Below are 24,349 nucleotides of genomic sequence, written 5' to 3' on the forward strand. Positions count from 1 at the left end.
CAAATGAAACCCTCACCCAAAGGACCAGAAAAAGCAGGCCAGCATCAGGGATTTAGCGATACCCTGAAGAAATAAAAATCTCTTCTCCACTCTCAGGCATTCTCCCACTTCCATGACTCACCTCCTGTCATTCCAGAAAGTCATGCACAGGAATTAATTTATAGGTCCTGTCCAGAGGTCTTTAAGTAAACAGTGGTACCAGTCCTTTCAGCTACCCAGAGGAGCTTGATTTCAGGCCCCAGGGAGGAAGCTAATGACTTGTAGTTACTTTGCTATTGTTTTCCGAAAACAATTTGACTTCCTTTCTGATAGCTTCAGAATTCCTTCTTTACAAATTAAAGCTCTGGAGCCCCGGGAAGGGCTGAGCTCACCAGCTCGGTTGCACAATGCTCCTTGCTCAGCAGCAAGATCTCCTTTCTGTGAAAAGTTCCAGAGGCTCCTGAGAAGATGGTGGGCAGGTATCTCTGGGGATGCAAGACCTGTATGAGAGTGGAAGGGACCTCTGTGTCTCTGCCTCTCTCCTGAGATCTCACCTCCAACCCAGAGCTTGCAATAGTAACAAAGGTGTATGGTGTCCAAAGAACAAATTTGTGAAGATAGTGTTATTATGACCATTTTACAGACAAGGATGTTGCAGCTCAGTAGTTTGCCCAGGATCACACAACAAGTAAGGGACAGGGTTGAGATTCCATCTCCAGCCTTCTGACTCCAACTTACGACCTCAAAGAGGCTGTGCAGTTGCACAGAGGCCAGCTGTCCAGAGCTGGCAGACGTCGGTATATCATCTGAGAACTGAGCCTTCATGTTAGACCAGAATCAACATTTGAAATCCACTGGATGTGGGATTTAAGTGATAGATGCCTGTCCATTCTCCAAAGCTGGGGCTGGGTTTGGTCTGGTGTTGAGGGAGCTATTTCCGAACCTTCCTTCTGCCAGAGAAGCTTGATGGAGGTTCTCAGCAGAGTGGCCAGTCCTTTCTTGCCATAAACTATGATCCTCACTGGCTTTCTCTGGCGGTCTGGACCCATTACAGAGATGTTTTGACTCTTTCTTATTAGGGTGCTTGTGGGGATTTTATTTATTTATTTATTTATTTTATTTTATTTATTTATTTATTTTTCGCTGCGTTTGGTCTTCGTTGCTGCACACGGGTGTTCTCTAGTTGCAGCGAGCGGGGGCTACTCTTTGTTGCGGCGCATGGGCTTCTCATTGCAGTGGCTTCTCTTGCTGCGGAACACGGGCTGTAGGTGCATGGGCTCCAGTAGTTGTGGCACATGGGCTTAGTTGCTCCACGGCATGTGGAATCCTCCCGGATCAGGGCTTGAACCTGTATCCCATGCATTGGCAGGCGGATTCTTAACCACTGCACCACCAGGGAAGTCCTGGTACTTTTATTTTTGAAGGGAAGTAGACTTTCTCACTTTTTGCTACTGTTGATTACCACTATGCCCCCAACCCCACGACTACCACCACTTAGAAGGAAAGTTGGTAACCTTCTAACCTCTTGTACCTCTTTTGTGCATATTGCTCACTTTTGCATTCATTACACTGCGTTCAGCTTATAGGTGCACTGGGCTGTCTCCCAGCCTTGCGGAACATCAGGCCAGAACTTGCATCTCATTTATCTTTGTATGCTCTGTCCTCACATATAGTAGGTCCTCAGTATACCTTCACTGAATTGATGATTAGTGAATGAATGACTCTACAGAGCAGGTGCTGTTCCTGAGACTCTGGGAGGAGGATGCTGTGAGGGAAGTACAAGTCTGCCTGGAAAAGCAGTTGTCACGTGCTCTCGGGTACAAAGGGAAGGTAATATGTGAATGGCACTTTTGGATGTGCGCAGTGCACAACCTGCATGGCCATATCTGGTGGCCTTGCTTAAAGGTGGCCATAATAATTATAGCTATTATAATAGTGATAAGACCATGTTCCACTGTTAATCTTTTATCTCTTTACAAAGTAGTCTCCCACCTATAATTTAATTTTCATCTTCAGAACAGACACATGATTCATAGTATGCTGTATGTTTGTATGTATCTATCTGTATCTATTTATCTATCGATCTGTCTACCTCTCTCTATGTATTCTATATGTGTGAGAGAGAATATTTATTTAGCACTCACTATATGTCAAACATGATATACATCTCATTCGATCTTCATAACCAATCTATAAGTTTGATAGTTACTAGCATTATCCTTACTTTAAAAATGAGCCAGATGTGGCTGTCAAGGAGAAAAAAAAATTGTCCTCTATCCTTTAGGTTCAGTAATTTGGGGGCATGTGAATTAAACTCACGAAAGAGACTAAGAGCAGAAAAAGAGAATTTTTTCATATGCATAGGGGAGCTAACAAAAGTAGTTAGCTCACTAAATGGTTAAAGTTAGAGGCTTATGTATTTAATTTAGGGAAGAGAGGGGTGGAGTAAAGACTTCTACAGGAGGAATAAACAGGTTTCTTTAGAAAAGACAAATAGGTTTTTAGGAGACCAAATGGGAGATAATAAGAAAGTTTGTGATAGGGACTTCCCTGGTGGCTCAGTGGTTAAGACTCTGCGCTCCCAATTCAGGGGGCCCGGGTTCTATCCCTGGTCAGGGAACTAGATCCCACATGCCGCAACCAAGAGTTCGCATGCCACAACTAAGGAGCCCACCAGCTGCAACTAAGACCCAGCGCAACCAAATAAATAAATAAATATTAAAAAAAAACAAGAAGAGGTTTAAAAAAAAAAAGAAAGTTTGTGATAATGCTTGTTTATGCAAGTAGAGTGGTCTTTCCATCTTCTTCATGGCCATGAAACTCCCCTGGAGAGGGGATTTATAGTAGCTTCATTTCCCAGAAGTTTCTGCTTCTAGTCAGATAAGGGAAGCTCCAAGAAGGCTTCTTTCTGCCTCTGATGAATCTCAAATGTCTTCAACTTAAAATAATCATATACCAACTCTGAGGTTCCAAATGGGTCCCCACATGGCAAAAGAGGTCCCACAGCTGCTGAATGGAGTCGAGATCTGAACCCAAGCGCTCTAACCACAAGCTTTTTTGCCCCAAGTTCTGTCTATTCTACCTTGAGTACTTAGCTGACTGAATGTGAGACTTACCTTTGGGAAAAACAAAACAAAACAAAACAGGGAATAGTCTTAATCTTCTAAATGCCTCTAATCCTCTTTAATAACTTGACCCCAGGAGCCAGAGCTGAATCTAGACACTAATTTGGGAGGAGATGTAAAACTTTTGCTCTTGAATTAGGTTTTGAATGTTATTGGCTAAATTATTAAGACAGGCTTGGGGTATTGTATCTCTATTTTACATGCAAGGAAATACCTCTACTTTGGAGTGATTTGTCTCAGGGCACTTGTGTTAATGGCATATTTGACGGAACGTTTCTTGACCTTGTATTTTAAGAGACTTGCCAGTAGATCACCTAGCACCATATCTTGGACTTGACTGAAAACACCTTTCAAAATAAAGGTGAAGCAAACCCTTTTTAGTCCTTGTGAGGCGGGTAGGTGGGGGCAGACCAAGGATGCATGATTTGTTGGAAGAGAAAGAGGTGTGCTCCGAGTATACACTGCACATTCTAGTCACTGCTTATAATTCAACCAAAATATCATAAGACTCCCGGTCTTCTTGCTTTCAAGGACTTCCATTCAGATCTAGAGGACAAATGCCATTCTAAGATTTCCCAGAGGAAGGTCCCAGTTTTTGTCATAGGATGCAATCCTTGGACCTGGGACTCACAGAGCCCCAGTGAGGCTGCATCCAGCTATTGCCTTCATGTCCTGACTTCAGTGGGAGAGAATCAGGCTTGGCTGATACTGGATTCCCCCTCCTCCTTCTCCTCTTCCCATTTCCATGGAGGCTGCAGGCCCAAGCCCACCACAGAGTTCAATTTGTGAACCCAAAAGATCCCATCTGCTTTAAGCCCAAGAAGAGGTATGGATATGACTTCGACCTTTTCTTTGGGGCTAAAACTAGAGATGTGTGGAGAGTAGATTCATAGGTCAGAGTACCAGGGGCAAGGAAGTCTGTGTTTCTTTTGCTTTCTACTTCTTGGAACAGGGTGTTCTTTCCCATTTTAGCCACTATCCGGAAAGTAAAAGTCTTAAAGGGGACAGCTTATGCCTGTGGTGTCTGAATCTCCACTGGCAGAAAAGTGTGACCTCAGCCCACAAACCAGGGCTCCAATTACCCATTTATGCCCTCCAATGAGGCTGGGGCGGGGGGACTCATCACTCTCGCATGTAGATGCGGGCAGAACTTATTTGCATGCGTTATCCTGTAGGCACTAAGGGAAGTGGCTCTTTAAACATCTGGACCTCACCGTCTTGGGAAGGAAACTCATAGAGTCAGAGATTCATTGGATAGAGGAGACACTGAAAGGTTTGTTCATTTGCCCTCTTGTCTATAAGGAGACGCAACAAAGATGCACTTTTCAAAATGCCACCTTTAAAAGACTCGTAGAAAACGTGACTGTGTCTCTTCCCGGAAATCTCAGATGATGCTGGACCACCTTCATAGTCATGGTCAAAGACAATCTCTCCTGCTAGGGCTGGAGCCCATCCTTCTTGTGCCGCCTGCAGGCCTGTTTGCTCCCAGCTGGAGGGTCCCGTGCTCCCCTCTCTGACCAGATAAACGGGTTTCATGAGAATTTCCTTTACAGCCATGGGGAGAAAGTGCCTGGCCTTTAGCATCAGGCAGACATTTTCTCCACCTATTAACTGAATAATCTTGGGCAAGTTGCTAAACTTCTCTGTGTCTGAATTTTCTTTTCTGTAGAACGGAAATAATAACGTAGTATCTAACTTGCAGTGTTGTGAGGTGAGAATGCCTGGTCCATAGAAGGCCCACATCTACAGCTTTCCTTACAGGTATTCTTTGACCAGATTTTGGCTTCCTCTCTAAATCCTCTGAGTTCTCCATATTTTTTGAGTGGAACACAGACCTTGGCACCCCTAAGACCCTTTCTTAAGCTGAACGTGAGAATGACGGGGAGGACATGACAGAACCTCCGTGCCCACCCCTGGCTCTTTGCCTACACCTTCTTTTCCGGGGCATCGGGCATCCGCTCGTGGCATCCTTCTTAATATGTGGTGATAGCCAGATTCAGCCCCTTTAGACAATCACCTTGGATCTATAGCCCAAATGACAAAAGTTTCCTAACTTTTGTCAGGGGCCTTATGGTGAGGAATAAACCAGAGTTCTGAAGACCTTGCCAAAGCAGCTTAGCTTTGGGACATCAAATACACTCTGTCCTAGATGCCATCTTGAGCAGAGTACCTGGCTGGAGGGCTGCTCGACTTCGTTGAGCTGGGATGATCTGAGTTCAAGAACTCAGTCTTCTCTCAGTACTTACTTGGACCTCCTGGATCACCTCTAGCAACCCATCCAGTTTCTTCACTGTCTTATTCTCTACCTGCCAAGCAGAGTGGAAGCATTTATTTTCTGTGCCCTGCACTTGCTCCAGGATCTTGGGTGTACCTACATCTCGGCAATTCTTCCCTTCTGGGCACTCAGAGGAAAATGGCATTCTCTCTTCACCTTCAGCCACGCCCTCAGCTGGACCCTCCTTTGACAGCTGATGACCTAGGAGTTAATACTCCACTAAAACTTCCCCACTCTCAGATGATCCTTCAACTGAGACTTATGGGTTCTTTAACTGGCCATCTCCTGGCTGAAGATAATAAGGTATTCCCAGGAACCCACAGCCTTTTCGAGTGACTGAGATGTAAGGACAAAGCCATAGTGTGGAGAAAATCTCTGCTTTGGAGAGGAATCTGGATATCACCAGGGCTCCCTATGTTTCACATGTTGAATTGCATCCCAGGAGTTTGCACCAGCCATGGGAAGTACAGGCAGGAGGAGGCAGGCATTGCATTGTATTGCATTGTATTGTATTGTATTGTATTGTATTGTATTGTATTGTATTTTGCAGTCACATCCACAACACTTACCATGTACCAGACAGGTGCCTTACACATCTGCATTAGTCCTCATGATGACCTAGGAGGTAGTTATTATTATCCCTAATTTACAGTTGAGGGAACTAAGAGGCATAGAGTTTATGCTAACTTGCCCACTGTTACATAGCTGGTAAGTGGTAGAGACAGGATTCAAACCCAGACAGTCTGGTCCCAGCACCTGCTCTGAAGCTACATAGGAAAAGAGGTGGGGAAACTCTGGCTAAGGAATCAAGAATCTTGAGTTTGTTTTCAGCAGGGCTGCTGTCTCCCTAGACACAGGAAATTTGGCCCCATGTTCTTTCCCCTCTTGCTGATCCTAAGCTTATTCACCCATGAAAAATATCACCCACTAAAGAAACAAAGTTTTGCAAACTGTTGGAATATTTGTGAATATATGTGAACGTGATGATGTGGAGCAAAGGAATGGATCTGGGCTCTGGTCTTGCCTCTGCCATGTACTATGTGTGACATTGACGAGTGGCCTTGAGTCTTCGGGCCTCAGTTTTCCTGGCTGTCCCAGATGATCTCTGGGGTTTTCTTCTAGCTCTCACAATCTGTGGGATCTTGGTCATTGGTTTGTCTGATTTCAGTCCACTCGTAGTCACCTCTGTCGTTGACTTTTATCACGGTCCAACTGGGTCCATGGCTAAGCATATAAGTTGAGGAGTTGAGGAAAGTAGTTGAGAATGAGGGGAGCTTGAGGGTAGAGATGCCTCACGGTTTCCAGATTTGCCCACCTGTGACATGTGATTTAATAAGAGACAGCCTTACTTCCGTCAGCTCAGTTCCAGCTGGGAGGCCTGTATGCTTTTGTGGAAAGAGCAAAGAGGTGACTTTTGGCATTGGCTAAAACTTCTAACTGGGTCACCATGATCGTGATTTCTCTGCACCTCAGTTTCCTCAAATGTGAAATGTAGAACTGTCTACCTTGAGAACTGGACATCGGAATGATTAAGTGAAATAAAAATATTATATCTATATCCATATCTCTCTCACCCCTAGCCCAGTGCCTGCCACATAGAAAGCACTCTCTTTTCATTAGAGGAGAAGGAGAAAGTCCTGGCCAGTGGAGATGCCCTCTCCCTGCCCTTTAGAGCTTTCAGGTTACCTCTGGTGTCTGTTCTGGGTGTGGGTGCTCGTGATTTGTGAGTCTTAGCTCACTCGTGTGGGCATAGTAGAAGTTTCCCAAAAGACCTGCCCTGGGAATGAGCACTCTTTTTTTCTGACGACAGGAAAAGGATGGGGAAAAGGGATCTCCAGGGTAGTGCCAGCTTTCCCGCTGACGCCCCAGGAAAGTGGCCCGGCAGAGGGTGAGCAGGCAAAGACTAGGGAGGCAGCGCACCACCAGCCGGAGGGAGAGGGGGCCAGCGGGAGGACTGTGGCGACAGTGACAGGGGCAGGGCAGGGGGTGGGGGAGGAGGACTCAGTCTCCTTCTGGGGAGAACGCGGTGAGGAGAGACTGCAAGGAGGTAGACGGGAGAAAACTCTTTAAATGAGCAAAGATTCTAGGAGCACAAGAGAGAGAGGGGAGGGAGGGATCTCGAGGGGGAAGGGGGAGGAGAGAGAAATAGTAGGAAGAAGTGGGCGGAGGGAGGGTGACAGATAGCGATTAAAGAGAGGGTGGGAGAGGAACGACCGACAGGCTGGAGAGCAAGGAAGAGTGGGCAGCGGGGTAGAGGCGGCCAGAGAACCAAGAAGCCAACTGGAATTCCAGACAGGAGGAAAAGAGGAAGGTAAGGGGAAACTTGAATTTTAAGAGATAAAACTACCAGTTGATGGGAGAGAGGCAGAGAGAGAGCCTTGAATCTCCAGCTTTGTTGCTGGATCACAGCAAAACTCTCTCTCTGCACCTGTGGGTTTCCTCCCTGCCCCTCTCAGCAGTCCCTGTGATGGTGAGCTTTGGGTATATTAAAGAGAACAGCTTATGAAGCAGCAGATAAATCACTTACTCAATTTAGAAGGAGCTGTAGAAATGCAAGCGGAGGGCCTTTGCCGTCCATCTACCTCTCACAGATGCGCTGTGCTCCAGGGGCATCTTACAAGCAGGACACCAGGTCATTTCCAGGCACTTTTGTGAAGATTGGCATTGGCCCTTTAAAAACCCCAGCCATCGCTGTTTTACCATGCTTCCTCTAGGCTTGGAATTCTTTTTGAAATGCTTTCCACAGCATCTAGGAAAGTGTTTTGATTTTTTCCCCCCTAGGGCATGTTGGATGGTTTAAAAATATTCCCTGCTTAGTTTCCTACGGAGTATCATGTCCCCGCTGTCCATTGTGAGCAATCTGGTCACTTGCTGTTGGAGGAAAGAGGCTGGTGAGATCTGGAGAGGAAGCCGGGGAGAGGTGCCCACTGCAAGGTCTCCTTTCCTCCTGGGCGCAGGGCAGGAAGGTTCCTGACAGCCCCTTGATCTCCCTTCCGAGCATGTGGTGAAGGAGCCTGGACTCAGGGCCCAAGAGACCTGGGCTCTGGTGCACTGAGGGGCTGCGTGACCTTGGGCCAGACAGTTCCCCCTTCTGGGCCTCAGTTTCCTCATCTGTAAAATGAAAGGTTTGAAGTAGCAGGATCCCTCTGGTTCCCTTCATCAGTAACACTGTCCAAGGCTGAGATTCCTTAGCTCAAATTGCACCTCAGAACCACTACAAAAGGGGAGGCTGACACAGGAGTTTACATCCTTACTGTGCCTTTGTTCACTTTTTCCTTCTTCCCCCTTTCTCAGTATCCTGTCATAATGGAGGAGTTCTTGGTTCTGACCCGTCAGCATCTCACTGGGCTGTCTCCTGAGCACAGTTCTGGCACAGCGGGCCCGACTGGCCTAAGAGAAGGAAGGGCAGTGTGGGGAGCGCTGGGCAGGGGGTCGGGAGGCCAGGGAGGAAGCCAGTGACACTGAACAGAGAAGAGACCAAGGCCACCCCCCTCTGCCTGGGGTGGTGGCTTCACGGCTGAGGACACAAGCTGGTCTTTAGAAGCATCCTAGCTTAACTTTCACATCATCAGGCCAAGTGGTCGCCATCTCTTCCACCCACTAACCCTGGGGTCACAGCCCAGCCCAGACCCTGTTCTCGTGGGACAGCTCTCTCCACCCTCCGGCCAGGTTCCCCACGGTGGCATTGCTGTCTGGAGCCTTCTCCCCTCGCTGATCCTCCAAGCCTTTTCCTCACTCAGCAGCTGTAGAGCAGCTCCAGTGACCACTGGGCATACGGCAGGCAGTACCGGGACGTGTGTTTCCTGGCTTCCAAACCGGCACCCTCAGGGCATCCCCTCCCCGAGACGCGTGAAGTTCAGAGAGCCACGGCAGTAACACAACTGTGTTGCCCAGCTTGGCCGCTGGCTTGGAACCCCAGAGATGTTCTTGCTGGGCTGTTGAGACTGGTTATTGTTCTTGTCTCCTAACTGCCTCACTCCTGTCCCCCTGCCAGGTACTGGTCTAAAGTCCTAGGCCATTAGAACCGGAAGAGGTCTCCTAGATTGCCAGTCAACTTCTTCTTTGACAAATAAGGAAAACAAGGCCTAGAAAAGGCAAGTGACTTGTTGAAGATGACACAGTGAGTCAGGGCCAGTTGAGTTGGGAGAACATCCCGCTCTGTTCACTCACACCTAGGGCTCTTCTGCCTTCCGTCCTTGGCTGTGTTTTCTGAGCCTCCATTTCTCCCCAAACCTCCCTGCTTCCTGTGTGGAAGCATCTCTGTAATCCTGCTTCCTGGTAGTGACACCACCTGCCCACCTGCTCCTGCTCATCTCCGCCGGCTGGTGGGGGGCACATGCCGTGGAGGGTCCTGGGCTCTCGCAGCCAGCCGGGCTACCGCAGGGTAGCCTGGCCTCTTGGGTCCTGACTGATCCCCGCTCTGGGCCCAGCCAGTTAACACAGGGCAGGGAGCCTGTCTGTGTGGATCGATCAGGACAGGAACTAGAAGACCTGCAGTCCTTAGGGCCAGGGAGACCCAAGGCCCAGGCTCTGCCTTCTGTCTCAGGAAAGAACTCCCCTACCGGGGAGTCCAGCAACTCTCTGTATCAACTGGCTCCACTCTGGGCTCCAGGATTGAACTGACTGAAGGGGAGAGATGCCCACTTTCCCAGGAAAGCTTCAGTTCTCCTAGGAAGGAAGGTGACTTCCTTTCTACAGTCAGAAGCTGCTGGCTCCTGGCAAATGACCGCTTGATGCCACTTCGTGAATCGTTTCTGACATTTTAGCAACTCATGGGGAAGAAAAATTCAGCCTTCAGTAATCCACTCACCTTCATAAGGAAAGGGAGTCAGGAGGTCTCAGAATCAGAGGTATTGAAATAACACAGAGGGATCTTAGAGTTTATCTGATTCAGGGGTAGGGCAGAAGGAAGGGCCTAGGCATTTGGAATCACATTTGGGTTAGAATTTCAGCTGTGTAAACCTTGGGAAAATTATTTAATGTCTCTGATCCTCAGTTTCTTCATCTGTCAAAGAGGTTAATAATAAATAATTTCCTTGTGAGGTTTTATGAAGATTAAATAAAATAATGTATTTTAAATGGCTACCCCATAGTAAGTGCTCAATGAACAACAGGACAATAGAGTGGAATCCAGGTCACCTGGTGCTCAGTCCAAGTCTCTTTGAATTGAGACTCATTTGATGCAAAGGCCTTTCCACAGTGAAGGCTCACCATGACATGAAATTCTGAGAAGGTACTGCTTGGGTTTTATGACCACAGATTTTTTTTCTGGGTTGACTTTTGCTGACCTCTAAGTTGGGAGTCAGAATATCTGGATTTGCCTCTTGGCTTTGCCACTTTGCCACTAATTTGCCATACCATTGCAACTGGGCGAGTCACAAACTCCCCAGATGTTCTAACTTAGAGCTGGAAAGGCCTTAGCAACCATCCAGCTCAACCACTTAGTTTTACCCATGAGTGAACTCAGGCTCAGGGAGGGGGAATGTCTTGACTAGAGTCACAAAGAAATAGCTGGAACCAGAAAGAGCCTCCCTTCTGAGGCTCTTTTGTCCACAGAGGACTTAGAGAATCTTAACCCAACCTGGCATCTTCATGATTCAGGACTTCAGGAGAGGGCAGGTGTGTTTAGGGGTCAGGATGCCTCTTCTCCTCAGATCACAGAGTAGACAACCTCCTATTTCTCTTTCAAGTAGAACTGAGCCAGCTTCAAACCTACACACGTGGACATGCCTTTGGATTGGTCATCAGATTCCAAAGTGCTGCAGCTCCTCAGAAGGAGGGAATTATATGAAGCACATATTTTATAATATGGACTCATGTGGAGTCCATCTCCAGGCCCCAAAGCTCGAGTTAAAGAAAAGTTCAGGGGCAGGCTCGACCAATTACGAGAACACAAGGGACCTGATTGGAGCGGGACTCTACACCTCCCTTCCTCTCCACCTGCCTCTCTTCTTTCCACCTAGTGAAATAAATGATTTAGAGTTAAATTAATATCCTTCCCGTTGCCCATGTTTTCCCCATCTCTGATAGTCACCCTCCCCCACTTGGTGGCACATAGGGCGTCCTTGCTGTGTCCCTCTAACCGGCCTGCTGCATGTCAAATGCTGCATCAAGTTGACTAGTTGGGTCATGTTTGAGAGGAGTTTTTACCGGAAACGGCAGAAAAGAAAACAAGGAACTAACATTATTGAGTGTCTACTATGTGCCAATTACTGTTCTAGATGTTTCCACTTACTCACACATTGTTCAATCCCCATGAGTAAACATTCCCCTTTTTTCAGATGTAGAGGAAACTGAGAGGTTATGTTACTTGCCTGAGGTCACACAACTAGAGGGTGATGGAAGCAAGGTTCGATTCCCACTCTTCCTGGGAAGCACGAGTCCCACCACCTAACTCTTTCTGTTCCCATTGCTCTTGTTATGATCTGACATCAATGGAACACCAGAGCCTGCTGTTCGGCCAGCCAAGAACCCGGCAGTCGACACTGCCGCAGCCAAGAACACTTACTGGCTAAAAAAGGAAATAACTTTCTATATGTGAATTCTGGCCAAATGGTGGCAGATGCTCAAGAGTCTGGGAATCCTGACCACTCTGGGCTGAAGGCCTCCACGTGATCATCAATTCTAGGAACAGCATATGCAAGGGATGGCCAGTCCACAAGCCAGAGGCTAAAAGGAAAAACCCTGGGCCTCTTACGGGAAAAGATCTGCTTGGGGGGTTAAGACGCTGGAGCTCTGGTCACAGGTTTGTCACCAGCTGTCAGTCCTATCAGTCCTAGGGCCTCTTTGCTTTTCTTTCCCTTTAAGAGACACAGAGAGAAAGGCAGGAGCCAGGCAGACCAGGTTCAAGTCCCTGATGCAGCATTTGCTACTTGTGTGACTCTGTACAAGTTACTTAAATTCTGAGTCTCAGTTTTCTCGGCTGTAAAATGGAATAATACTGCTTTCCTAGCAGGGCTGAAGTAATGGTTAGAAAGTAATGTTAATGTCATGTAAGAGTTAGAAAGTATAGTTATAAAATGCTTCACACATGGAAAACACTCAGCTTAGTGATATCTGTTATTATGATTACTTAACTTCCCCGGACCCTTGTCTTCATCTTGTATAGAAATAAGGGGTTGAGTTCGCTCGATCCCTAGATCCCTTTTAGCTTTACTTTACTATGAATCAATGACAAGATGTTGGAAATAATAAAGCATTTAATAAATATAATTTTCATTAATAACTGCATAGGTATTAATCAACCCCTTCTGGTAATTAATAAAGACCTCCTGATATTTCATTGTAATTGAATATCTCCATTTGCCAGCCCCTCCCATCCATTCCTTGTAAATATGTCTTCTTCTAACTTTTTAAGAAGAAAATTACTTATCCTCGCATAATTCTCTTTCTCTACTTTGCCTGCTCCCTTCTACCTCCTTGGCTTTGAAACAACTGTCGGCCAGCAGGATCTCTGAGTGGACCACTCTGTCCTTGCCATAATCAAATGATTAAATTTAAAGAGGAGTTAATTATCTGCCCTTGGCTGGAGTAGCAGGAAAACTAAAGTGATAGTTAATCTCCTCCATCTGTCTCTTTTTCCCCTCTCTCTCATCTCTAGCTCCCTCTCCCCTCTCTAGTGGTCAAGGTTCAGGGGTGCAGGCCCCCTCTGGACTTCTCATTCTGAGGCCCACACTGCCCAGCTCGGTAGCTGTAGGTATATCATACATCTATCTGGTTGAAGTAGCTACCCCAAACCTAAATCAGGAAAAGAGTGAGAATTCTAAATGTAAGAATTACCCTTAACCGTGCACAAATCAACTCTGTATTCTAATAGTTATCTCACACATATCCCTGTGGCAGTTATCTTGTGTAACAGAGGCCAGCCTTTGATGAGTAAGGCTTTTCAAAGAAAGGAACTTAAGGTGAGTTAGATAGAATCTAGTGCAGTTCTTAAGGCAGGGGCATCACTGTCAGAAGAGACAACAGCTGGCTTTGGTGACAACTTACTAGCAAGTCATCCTCAAATGATTTTGCTCAAAACACCCTCTCTGAGCCTTGTAAGAAGGGGACGGGGCCAGTCCCTAGTTCCTCCAATTACTGTGAGAATCAAATGAGAATATATATATATCAAGAAACTTGCAGAGTATCTGGCACATAGAAGGGTCTCAATGAGTGTTAGGTTTTCTTATAATTATTGTTATTATCACCTAGATTCAAATTCTCTTTTTGTGTAACTCTGGGTAAACTAGCAAATGAAGCTGAGAATCTCGAAGGATAATAAAGATTAATGAGGTAGCTGAGGACCAAGACCACTCTCTCATGTAATCCTCCCTACATATCCATCTTAGAGAGAAACTACTGGGGTGAGGGAAGATTAGAAAAATGTACATCAATGAATAAGCTCCAAAAGAGTTCCAAGATGATGGTTATAGTTGGCATCTTCACTTTATAAAGCCACCTTTGGTGTAGCATTGGGGTGCACAAACACTTTCTGAACCGAGCTGCACTGACATGATACCATGTCTAAGGCATCCTTTTGAGTGAGGCCCTTTGGGTCCTTTTACAACAGAATTCTCTTCATTGGGAAGCAAGTCAACCCTGCCCTTGCCACATTCCACTGTATGGTGAGAGGAATTAGAGCACGGGCCCAGGGGATTGTTGCTATTACTGTGAATAACAATCTTTATTGAGAACCAGAGGTCTGTTAGATACTATCCAGTACATGTGTCATTGTCCAGAATTAGACTCAGCCTCTGCAGAGTGGTCTTAAAATCTAATGTTGACAAACTTGGGTGAGTTTCGCAGTGATGTGGGGGAGGCAGAGAAGGAATAATCCATGGTGACCAAGTCTCTGCTCTAGACATGTTCAGTCCTGCTCAGCCAAGCGGAGGACTCTCTCATGGGCAGAAGGACAGCTCAGTGGCTTTTCTCTCCCTGGTGTCCTGGTCACCATAGTCATTGTGCAGATGTCCCTAGGGCCAGCTTCCCAGGGAGGTGCCTCTAGTGGCATTAGGTGTTTTGAGTGACCTGAATGCTGTCATTCATCCACTGTTGTTTCTAAAAAGTACACGAGGGCTTCCCTGGTGGCACAGTGGTTGAGAGTCCGCCTGCCGATGCAGGGGACATGGGTTCGTGCCCCGGTCTGGGAAGATCCCCCCCAAAATGTACATGAATCAACCTATCAGGTGCAGGGCAAGATATTAAGCAATAAGGGGGAAGAGAGGGTAAGGTGATTCAGGGGGAGGATCCAGTGATGAACAGTTATGGGGCTTGTCTTCAAGGACTCAGGGTTGAGTTGGAGAGATAATACACAGTCAGCAGAACAAATAATTCTCCTTAGGTGTGTGAAATCCCAATGGTTTTACAATTTAACCCAAGGCCCAGCTGCTGACTTGGGGGGGGCACAGAAATTGTTGTCAAATAGTATATCGTAAGGGCTGTTATATTTGGTTTCAGAGGACAGAACCAGAATCAACAGAAGGAAGAGAATTTTCAAGGCATCCCCGTGGTAGCTTCTTGCTCACTTGCAACATGCCTTCTTGAGCAGGAGAGACGGGGGTGCAGTTTCAGCTGTGTGCTGGGTGGCGCACCTGTCACCTGCAGCCTGCCTAGCTTACGCTGCACCACTACTAAAGGACTGCAACGAGCGGGGTGACTACCGAGTGCAGTGCCTTATGTCCGCACCCCATTTGGGGGCTTTGTCAGAGGTAATGCGATCTTACTGCTAGACCAAACATTTGTTTTCAATTATTAAGAAAGCATTTATAATGCACCTAACGAGAAAGCCTAATGCAATAAGAATACAAAGCAGAAGACAGGCTTTTGACTTTGAGAAGTCTACTACCCATCTAAGGGAAAAAGCCGTTAAATCCTTGAGGGCAGGAATCATGCCTGATCTGTTTATTAATCTAACAGATATCACTGCGTGCCTAGTATTTGCCAGGCCTGGGACCCGTGAGGTATTATTTCAGTACCCAGCACAGTAGTAGACACATAGTAGGGACTTAGAAAAAATACTTGCGGGTTGGCTGTTAGACAAGAAGCTTTTGGAGAACAAGTGTAAGGCAGCATATAACCCAGTGTGGGAATGTATCCTGCCCGCTGCATGGTAATTTAGCATCTTCAGAGTTCAGGAGACATCAAAGAGGTATGAAAGCAATTTGCAAAGACGTCTCCATTTCCACCTAGATCTGTGGGGTCAGAAGAAGAGGTGCTGGCTATGAGTTCATGTTAATTTGGGTTGCTCTAAATTGGTTGTCTTTAAAAACATTGGCTGCCTAGGGCGGCAACAGTGCCAACATGGAGGAGCACCGGATTGGGAACGTAGACCCTGAATTTTATTTCTAGCCATATAATACATGTAGTAAAGGAACAAAATCATTCATGCTCACTATGCACAAAAACCTTCCTTTGGCCCTTTCCCTCTTCTCCAGGTGTAATGTTACTATTACCAAAGACGGTCCCTAATGACTTCTCCAAAATTTTTGCTTCGTCCCAGGACATGACACATTAAAAGAGGATGTGGAAGGTCTTGGAGTAAAGAACGTTCAGAGTTGGGATGTTCTTGTCCAGGTTCTAGGGACCATCTCTCTTTGCCTTGGGGACTTCAGGACTTGCATCGGTTGCAAAGGGCTGTAGAATTCAATTACCCAGGGCTCTATGGAGGGTCCAGGCCCCACCCTGAACCAGAGTCAACCTGCCTTACATTCCCATAGCCCCCTGTGTCTCCCTAATGTCAACACACATCGTGCTTTATTGCAATTATGTGTTTGTTCTCTCTCCTTAATTAAGGGAAATAAAGGCAGTTAAGCTCAGTAAAGACAGGGACTCCTTGCTTGTCTTTTTAACTGTTGCATCTTCAGTGCCATCATCATTGCATGATACCTGGTAACTGGTAACCACTCAACAAACTTATTAAATGAATGAACGAAAGGGAAGGACATCGTAGGCAGAGGCAACATGGGGAGCCAAGATAAAGAGGTGAGAAACTGTGGGCCGTGAATACACGTGTGGGGAGTTGTGTAGCTTAAATACTGAGTATGTGAGGGGAACAGCAGAAATAGAATGGATGAGGCTGTGCTGTGGAGGGTCTCAAGTGCAAGTTAAATCGTTTGGACTTTATAAGCAGTAGGAAGCCAGTGAAGGTCACAGATAAAGCAGTGGGGTATACTACCGTTTTTATTTGACAGAATTTATTCATGGCATGGGCAGCTGCCTTTGCCCCTCCTAACACACTTCCTGCCAAGAAATGGATAATAATCTACAAAACGTTTTATGTGCTGTACACCCAGAAAACTCAATGAGTGTCTAATCTACAAGTTTCTTTGGCTGAGTTTGTCGGGGGCCCAAAGGGACCCAGAGGTGTTGGGAAACTGACTTCAGCCGGGGACCTTTCATATTATAAGCTGAGCAGCTGGTACACGATAGCAATGTTAAGTTTCTCTGACCTTGTTTGAGTCATCCAGGATGTCGCAAACGAGAGGTTTTTCACCTTATATACTGCTGCCAGGGCCCGCGGGGTCTGCCCTAGCCCACACCTCCCCAGCTGGTAAGTTTCTCTTGTTCTCGCCCGATGGGGCATCCTGACTGTCTTTCAGATATTCTGCGATGTTCCTTTCTTGTACCTGTGTTTTACTTCTTCCAGGTGGGACTCCTTGGACTACAAGTGAGGCAGTCAGCAGGCAAGCCTCTTGGCAGACTAGACCAAAGCATCACATTCTTTGCCTTGAACTATTTTTATATTTCCTTGGGGACTTGCAAGGAATGAGTGACAGAGTCAGAAGATCAAGGGAAAAATCTTCAGAAGTTGAGGAGAGTTTGGAAAACTTGCCCCAAATCCTGGAAGAATATAACATTTGTTTCTCTCTTTCTTTCTTTTTGATTGCCATTTCTCTTTCCTTCTGGCTTTCTCCCCTTCTTCTCTTCCATCTGTTTCTCTCTTCTTGGTAATGCACATCTCTCTACCTTCCACTTTCTCCTATTCTTGTCCTGCCCCACCACTTTCTTTGCTAGTCATGGCTGCCTTTTATTCAGTTCTTATATTCTGAGCACTGTGCTAAGTGCTTTTTACCTATCGCCTCATAATGCTCTATGAGCTAAATAACAGTATATCCATTTCACAGGTGAGGAAGTTGAGACACAGATCCAGTAACTTCCCCAAGCTCAGCAGATATTCACAGGGATTTGAACTCCATTTAGCTAACCCCCAAATTAACTTCCCTTAACGGTTACAGGGTCTCTTTTTCTCCCATTTCCAACTCCCCCTTGTCTTTTCCCTCTTTTTGCTCGTCCTCTCTCCCCTTCTCTCCCTCCCTTCTCTCTGACACTCGCCACATCCTGGCCTTCACATGTGTGCTGATGACCCTGAAGGTGCTGAGCACTGTACACGTGCCCAGAAGGGATCACAGACCATTCAGACTCTTATCTAATCAGCCATTTTCCTTTTGGACTAACGCTCCACAATTTTCCACTTTTGGAGGCGATGGAGGGGGCCCTTCATCATGTGAGGAAAAGGGCAAATGTCTGATCACAAACCAGAGGAAAGGGCTCAAGACTTGGAAGGGTCTTTGATATAGAAGGGAACAGAGATAAGGCCCTTTCCGCTTACTCACGGACTCTCATTCCCAGGGACGCTGTGTACTCTCAGGGTTGGGGAGTGGAGGGCTGGGAGAAGACAGAGCCGGGAGGCTGGTCTCTGTCAAGGTATCAACTCAGAAGCCAAAGCCTGAACCGTGAAATATGGAACCTCGCCCTGTCCTTCCTCATATGCATAAGGATAGGAACCGGGATAGGATAGGAATCAGGGGCACACTGGCAGCAAACATGTGAAGGTTAAAGTTTGAACTTGACAACCTCTAAGGTCCCATCAGAATCCGAGGTTTTAAGGTTCCAAGAAAAGAATATTCACCTTCAATTCCCCCCCCCCTTTTTTTTTTTGGTCATTCTGTTGATTAGGACTGGTTGATTAAAGGCTTAAGCCATAAGGACATTTATTGTTCATCAAGTAAGAGTTCTGGAGGTAGAAGATTCAAGAGTTGATTCAGAAGCCTCAGGGCACTGGTTGGCATTTCTGAGATTCTCTGGGAAGCTTCAGGCATCTTGACTCACACAAACTGTCCACAGGCAGGAAGTCGTGGGGGTGAAGAGGACTTCAAGTGAGGCTCTATTTACTGGGGGATGGTAAAACATTTTCTAGAGCACTCCTTCCACATCAGACTCTCCCCACACCTCACAGACCAGAACTAACTGCAGTGGAGGCTGAGAAAGTGATAGCTGGCCTTCTCACCCTGCTTATGGGACACAGCAAGGAACAGGGGAACACGGGGTAGAAAACACCAGTGCCTGCCACGCCCTCCTTCATTCACTCAACTAAGATTTACTAAGTACCCACTCTGGGCCGGGTGATGATGGTACAGAGGACAAGAGAATTCCTGTTCTCAAGGAGCTCCTACTGGAAGAACACAGACAGGCAGAGGATCACAAAACAAGATGGCAAGTGCTAGGAGAGGACTGAGTGTCCCCAGGGCCACCACAGAGCTGAAGATGCTCAGCTTGAGGAAGCAGGGAGGGCTGGGAAAGCAATGACTGGGTTAAGTTTTGAAGGGTAAATAGGATTCAGCTAGAGGTGAGGGAGCATGTAGGAGGTGGCTGAGCGGAGAGCATTTGGGAAACTTCCAGGACTTGGCATGCTGGACACGACAAAGGCAACTGAAGGGGATAGGCAGGAAATGAGGCTGAAGAAGCATGCCAGGGCCTGATGAGGGAAGGTTCTGTGTGGGACTTAAAGGTTTGGGGCGTTTATTCTGGATGTGTGGGTGAGCAGGTCTGTGTGTGGGAACCTTCTGTCTGCAGAAAGACAAGCTGAGCTGTACGGCTGGAATGGCTGCACTGCAGTGAAGTGTAGATCAGCACTGCCAGCTGCTAACCAGCTGGGGGAACCTGTGAAACCTTTGAATGTTTTTGTTTCCCACCTCCCGATAGAGTTGGCCCATGCTGGATGGCTCTGATCGTTATTGAAATAGAAATAGAAACAGAAAATGCTTCCTAAGGGGCCAAATTTGCCTCTCCCACCTTCACCTTTTTCTCTTCCACCTAGTTCTGGCCTCTGGAGCCAGAAAAAAATATATATATATATATTTTCCTCCTGACAGCAGCTCAAACATATGGAACACGTGAATTATGATTTTCAGCATATCACATACCTCATCTCATTTAACCCTCCAAGTCCTCTGGTGTAGCTATTCCCATTTTACAGACAAGGAAACAGACTCAGTGAGGTAAATGTCCAGAGTCACATTTGCAGGCTCCTGTCCTGTGCTCTTTCCACTACTCCAGTGTTTGTCGGGTGAGGTCCTTTCACTGCCTACATCAAAATAACCTAGGCTGCTTGCTGCAAATCCAGATTCCTGGGGGCCATCTCAGACCTCCTGGAGTAGAACCTCTGGAGATAACAGCACAGAATCCACATTATAACACACATCTCAGGTGATTTCTGTATCCACTAAAGCGTGGGAATCATGCTCTAATCTTGCTATCATGACTACTCTGTCTTCTCTTTCATTTTTGCTGCGGGTGGGGGAGGAGGAAGAGAGCTTTTTAGGTGAATCTGACTTCTAAGCTGCGCTCTCTTAAGGGACGCATTGGTATGGGTCAGTGGAATCACAGAGCATGATTGGACCTTCCAGATGTTTGCAGAAAGCATCCCTCTGTTTTTCTCTCTGTCCCATTTGCAGGAGTCTTGGCATCTGTCTTCTGCTGAGCCAAGATGGGTGACTGGAGCTTCCTGGGAGAGTTCCTGGAGGAAGCACACAAGCATTCCACGGTGATCGGTAAGGTCTGGCTCACCGTCCTCTTCATATTCCGCATGCTGGTGCTGGGCACGGCTGCCGAGTCCTCCTGGGGGGACGAGCAGGCTGATTTCCAGTGTGATACGATTCAGCCTGGTTGCGAGAACGTCTGCTATGACCAAGCCTTCCCCATCTCGCACATTCGCTATTGGGTGCTGCAGGTCATCTTCGTCTCCACACCCTCTCTAGTGTACTTGGGCCACGCCGTGCACACGGTGCGCATGCAGGAGAAGCGGAAGCTACGGGAGGGCGCGAGGGCCAAAGAGGTTCGGGGCGCTGCCTCTTACGAGTACCCAGTGGCCGAGAAGACAGAGCTGTCCTGCTGGGAAGAAGCGAATGGAAAGATTCCGCTCCGGGGCAGTCTGCTCAACACTTACGTCTGCAGCATCCTGATCCGCACCACCGTGGAGGTGGCCTTCATCGTGGGCCAGTACCTCCTCTATGGCATCTTCCTGGACACCCTGCACGTCTGCCGCAGGAGTCCCTGCCCCCATCCTGTCAACTGTTATGTGTCCCGGCCCACGGAGAAGAATGTCTTCATTGTCTTTATGCTGGCTGTGGCCGGACTGTCCCTTTTCCTCAGCCTTGCTGAACTCTACCACCTGGGCTGGAAAAAGATCAAACAGCGATTTGTCAAGTCACAGCAGGGCATGGATGAGTGCCAGCTTCCTGGTCCCTCTGCCCGCATAGTCAAGAGCTGCACACCACCCCCTGACTTCAGTCAGTGCCTGGAGAATGGCCCTGGGGGGAAATTCTTCAATCCATTCAGTAACAAGATGGCCTCGCAGCAGAACACAGATAACCTGGCCACTGAGCAAGTGCGAGGCCAGGAGCAGATTCCCGGAGAGGGTTTCATTCATATCCGTTATGCCCAGAAGCCTGAGTTACCCAATGAAGGCTCCCCAGGTCACCGCCTCCCCCATGGCTACCAGGGTGACAAGCGCCGTCTCAGCAAGGCCAGCAGCAAGGCCAGGTCAGATGACCTATCAGTGTGACCCACCGGTGTGGTGGAACCAGGACCAGGTGGGAACAAAGGAGGCTCAGAGAGGGAAGTTGTGTCCCTTCTGACCCCATCTCTCTCATTCTCATCACTGCTACTCAGTTTGGGCCCTGGATCTCAATGGCATTCCTCATTTTTTCCAGAAGCTATGACCAGGTCTTTGTGGGTGCAGTAAGAGACATGGCTACCTACCCAGGCTCCTTCACCCTCCACTCAGAATCCTCAGTGAAGCCTTTCATATTACTCAGTGAATGGGATAGAGGAAGGGACGGGGACCATGGCAAATCTGACCTGGGAGGGACAGCCAGGGGCATAGGATGACTCTCTACATACCAGCCACACACCAGATGGATTCTCTAAGCCCCTCTGGCGTCGTTGACCCGATCACCCTTCCTCCTGCAAGGAAGAGCCCAAAGTTCCCGGCCAGCAATGAGCATGAATCAAGGAACTTGCATTATATGTGCTCTTGAATCTGTTGTCTCCTTGGACCATACCTTGGGGTGGTGGTCAGGTCGCCATGGGATGCCCTTGGCTGCCCCTCCCTCTACCCAGTCTTACTTAAAAAGAGTCCCTTAGAACTCGACCAGCAGCCTCAACTTTACAAGTGCCTTGGTATGTACCTCTGGCAAATGTCTCACCTTGGTGATGTTGCAGCCTTTCCTTCTACCAGGGTGTACAACGAGCCCGGGGAGGGGGTTTGAAAAGCTCTCCTAGGGAGTCACTGTGCACACTGACTCCACTGGCATTCCTGCCACCACGTATCAACCTGCAGCTCTTTTACCGTTCAACCTGATGGTAGAAACCATCCCTTCCAGTCCTCCCTTGGCTGTCCATCCAGTGCTCCCCTAAAAACCTTATTGACCAGAATGCCCAAGAAGCCATCATCCTCTCTCACATTCTGACCAGATCACCAGCCATGGAGGCCAGTGGAATTTCCCCAGGTCTTATTAAAACAAAGAGGGCATTGTGCTTCTCAGATTCCCCTTGGGAAAAAAAATAATTCTGCTGTGAAGATAAAAATGAAAAAGGAGAGAAAATACTGGAAAACTATTTTTCCCTCCTGTTTGCTTCCCTTGCTGACTGCCAACTTAGAGTGCCAAGAGGAGGTGTGATGACAACTATGGAGGCCCCCATATCTCTCTTTCCCTGGAGGATTTAGCAGGGGCATGAAAGCAGAAAGGGAATCTCCAGCTCTCTTGGCAGGACCCTTGTTTAAGAGCACAGAGATGCCTGTGTCTCCCCAGTGCTCCTAAAGAGACTGCCAAAAAAGCAGTGGGGACTACAGAAAAGCCCTGCCTTCCCAGGAACTGGCCAGGTTTCTCTCTTCAGTCCATCTGTAATAGGTGGTTGCCATTTTGGATGAAGGTAAAGGATGCTCAGAAGTGGCTGCCGAAACTTATAGGGAGGCAGTTACTTTTAAAGATGCATGTGTGTGTTTGTGTGTGTATGTATATGCTGATAAGCTGGGTGAAAGGGAGGGAAGTCCTGAAGTAAGGAAAGCATGCCTTAGAGACACTTGTGTCTTCCTGCCCTTTCCTCCAGATGCCTGGCAGAGGGGCTGAGCCTCACTGTTTTCAGTGTCATTAACCTAAATAGATAAGCATGAGAGGTTGGGACAGAGGAGGCTGAAGCCTCAGAAGGAGGCTTCAGCCTCTGCCCCACCTGCCCATCTCTGGGCCCCTCTGCTGATACTTGGTTGTTATTGGTGGGTGGAGAGAAGGATGAGGGTAGAGGGGTGGAGGAAACTGACTGGGATGCCATTTAGGGAAGAATGACTGGTCATCCCAGCTTCCTGGAGGGGACACCTTTTAATCTATTCTCTGGCACTGGCATTAAGACTCTCTCTCCAAAACAAAGCAAAAAAGACTCTCTTTCCTTCCATCTCTGAAGTGTGTTTGTTTTGTGAAACGAGTGTTCTTGGATTAGAAATTCTGTGAGATCAGTCCTGATGATGGGGCTTTCAGGAAGGAAAAAGGAAATAATATGTGTCGTTTGTCCTAATAAAGTCTGGCCCTACATTTATCTCTCCTTTGTGTCCCTTTCATGCTGTGACTACAAGAGAAGGATGGCAGACTTGGTGGGGGAGGGGAGCACTTGGAGCCAGTCACCAGTCGATCAGTATTGCAAAGAGCTTTGGAATCACACACGCCAGCGTGAAAATCCCAGCTGCTCATTTACAGCTGGACTCCAGCAAGCTACTTAATCTCTGAAGCTTGGTTTTCTCATCTGTAAACTGAACCTAGTAATATCTACCTCATATGTTGTTAAAAGAGATACTATTTATAAAGAGTACAGCAGACTGCCTGGGAAATAATAGTCTGTCATTAAATGGTTATTATTGTTATTATCTTCATTATTTTTGTTGCTATGTTGAATACATAGTATTTGAAAACCTGGGATGTTGAGGGATGGTTACAGAACTTGCCTTTATGGAGCTCACAGTCTACCTAAGATGATCAACTAAACCACATAGAGGAAACGATTAGAATAGAATGAAATAGGAATTCATTGATTATCAATTCTAGGAACTATAAGGCTCCAGGAAGTGATACATATGAAAATACTACATAGAAGAGGACAGACCTGACCTGAGCCTTAAAGAGTGGCTAAGGTTTTAGAGAAGTGAAGACCTCAAGGATGACACTGTGAAATAGGTCTGGGTATCCCCATTTTACAGACATGGAAGCTGAGTTCCAGGAAGTTTCTCTGACAGTGGGCAGCTTCTTACTGGCTTCGTTGGGTGAAATCTCATCTCTTTGGAAGAGTAAAAATGATTCTTGCTCCAAACAAAGGGTCCAGGGACCACTCAGTCCTTCACCAGCAAATGAGTGCCATTTCCTAGAGAAAGAAACAAAGGCTGGGAAAAAAACAAATGGAAGTATTATCTGAACTACCAAGTGGTCTTGTCTATCAGGGCAGGAAAGCTCTTATAGGGACTTCCCTGGTGGTCCAGTGATTAAGAATCCATTTTGCAATGCGGGGGACTCCAGTTTGATCTCTTGTCAGGGAACTAAGATCCCACTTGCTGCAGGGCAACTAAGCCCACATGCCACAACTACTGAGCCCACGTGCCACAAGTAGAGAGAAACCCACACACCACAATGAAGACCCAATGCAGCCAATAAATAAAAAAATATTTTTT

General features: G+C 47.2%; 1 protein-coding gene across 2 annotated transcripts; it reads left to right on the plus strand.

Annotated features, from left to right (window-relative positions):
• The first annotated feature begins 7,589 nt into the window (after window positions 1-7,589).
• On the plus strand, window positions 7,590-23,530 carry GJA5 (gap junction protein alpha 5). Of its 2 annotated transcripts, XM_029231176.1 has the most exons (3): window positions 7,590-7,690; window positions 20,094-20,189; window positions 20,397-23,530. In XM_029231176.1, exons 2-3 carry the CDS (start codon window positions 20,126-20,128, stop codon window positions 21,200-21,202), a joined length of 870 nt encoding a protein of 289 aa, XP_029087009.1. In that variant the 5' UTR covers window positions 7,590-7,690; window positions 20,094-20,125; the 3' UTR covers window positions 21,203-23,530. The 2 variants fall into 2 exon arrangements, with proteins under 2 accessions (XP_029087009.1, XP_029087008.1); XM_029231175.1 differs by having other exon boundaries at window positions 20,094-23,530.
• Window positions 23,531-24,349: the final 819 nt, after the last annotated feature.

The sequence above is a fragment of the Monodon monoceros genome, unplaced genomic scaffold (genome assembly GCF_005190385.1).
Source record: "Monodon monoceros isolate NGI ecotype Baffin Bay Population unplaced genomic scaffold, NGI_Narwhal_1 Super_Scaffold_18, whole genome shotgun sequence".
Classification (NCBI taxonomy): Eukaryota; Metazoa; Chordata; class Mammalia; order Artiodactyla; family Monodontidae; genus Monodon; species Monodon monoceros.

What these genes read in the sequence shown, in the direction of transcription:
- GJA5 (XM_029231175.1), top strand. Translation starts at nt 20,126, where the DNA reads ATGGGTGACTGGAGCTTCCTGGGAGAGTTCCTGGAGGAAGCACACAAG.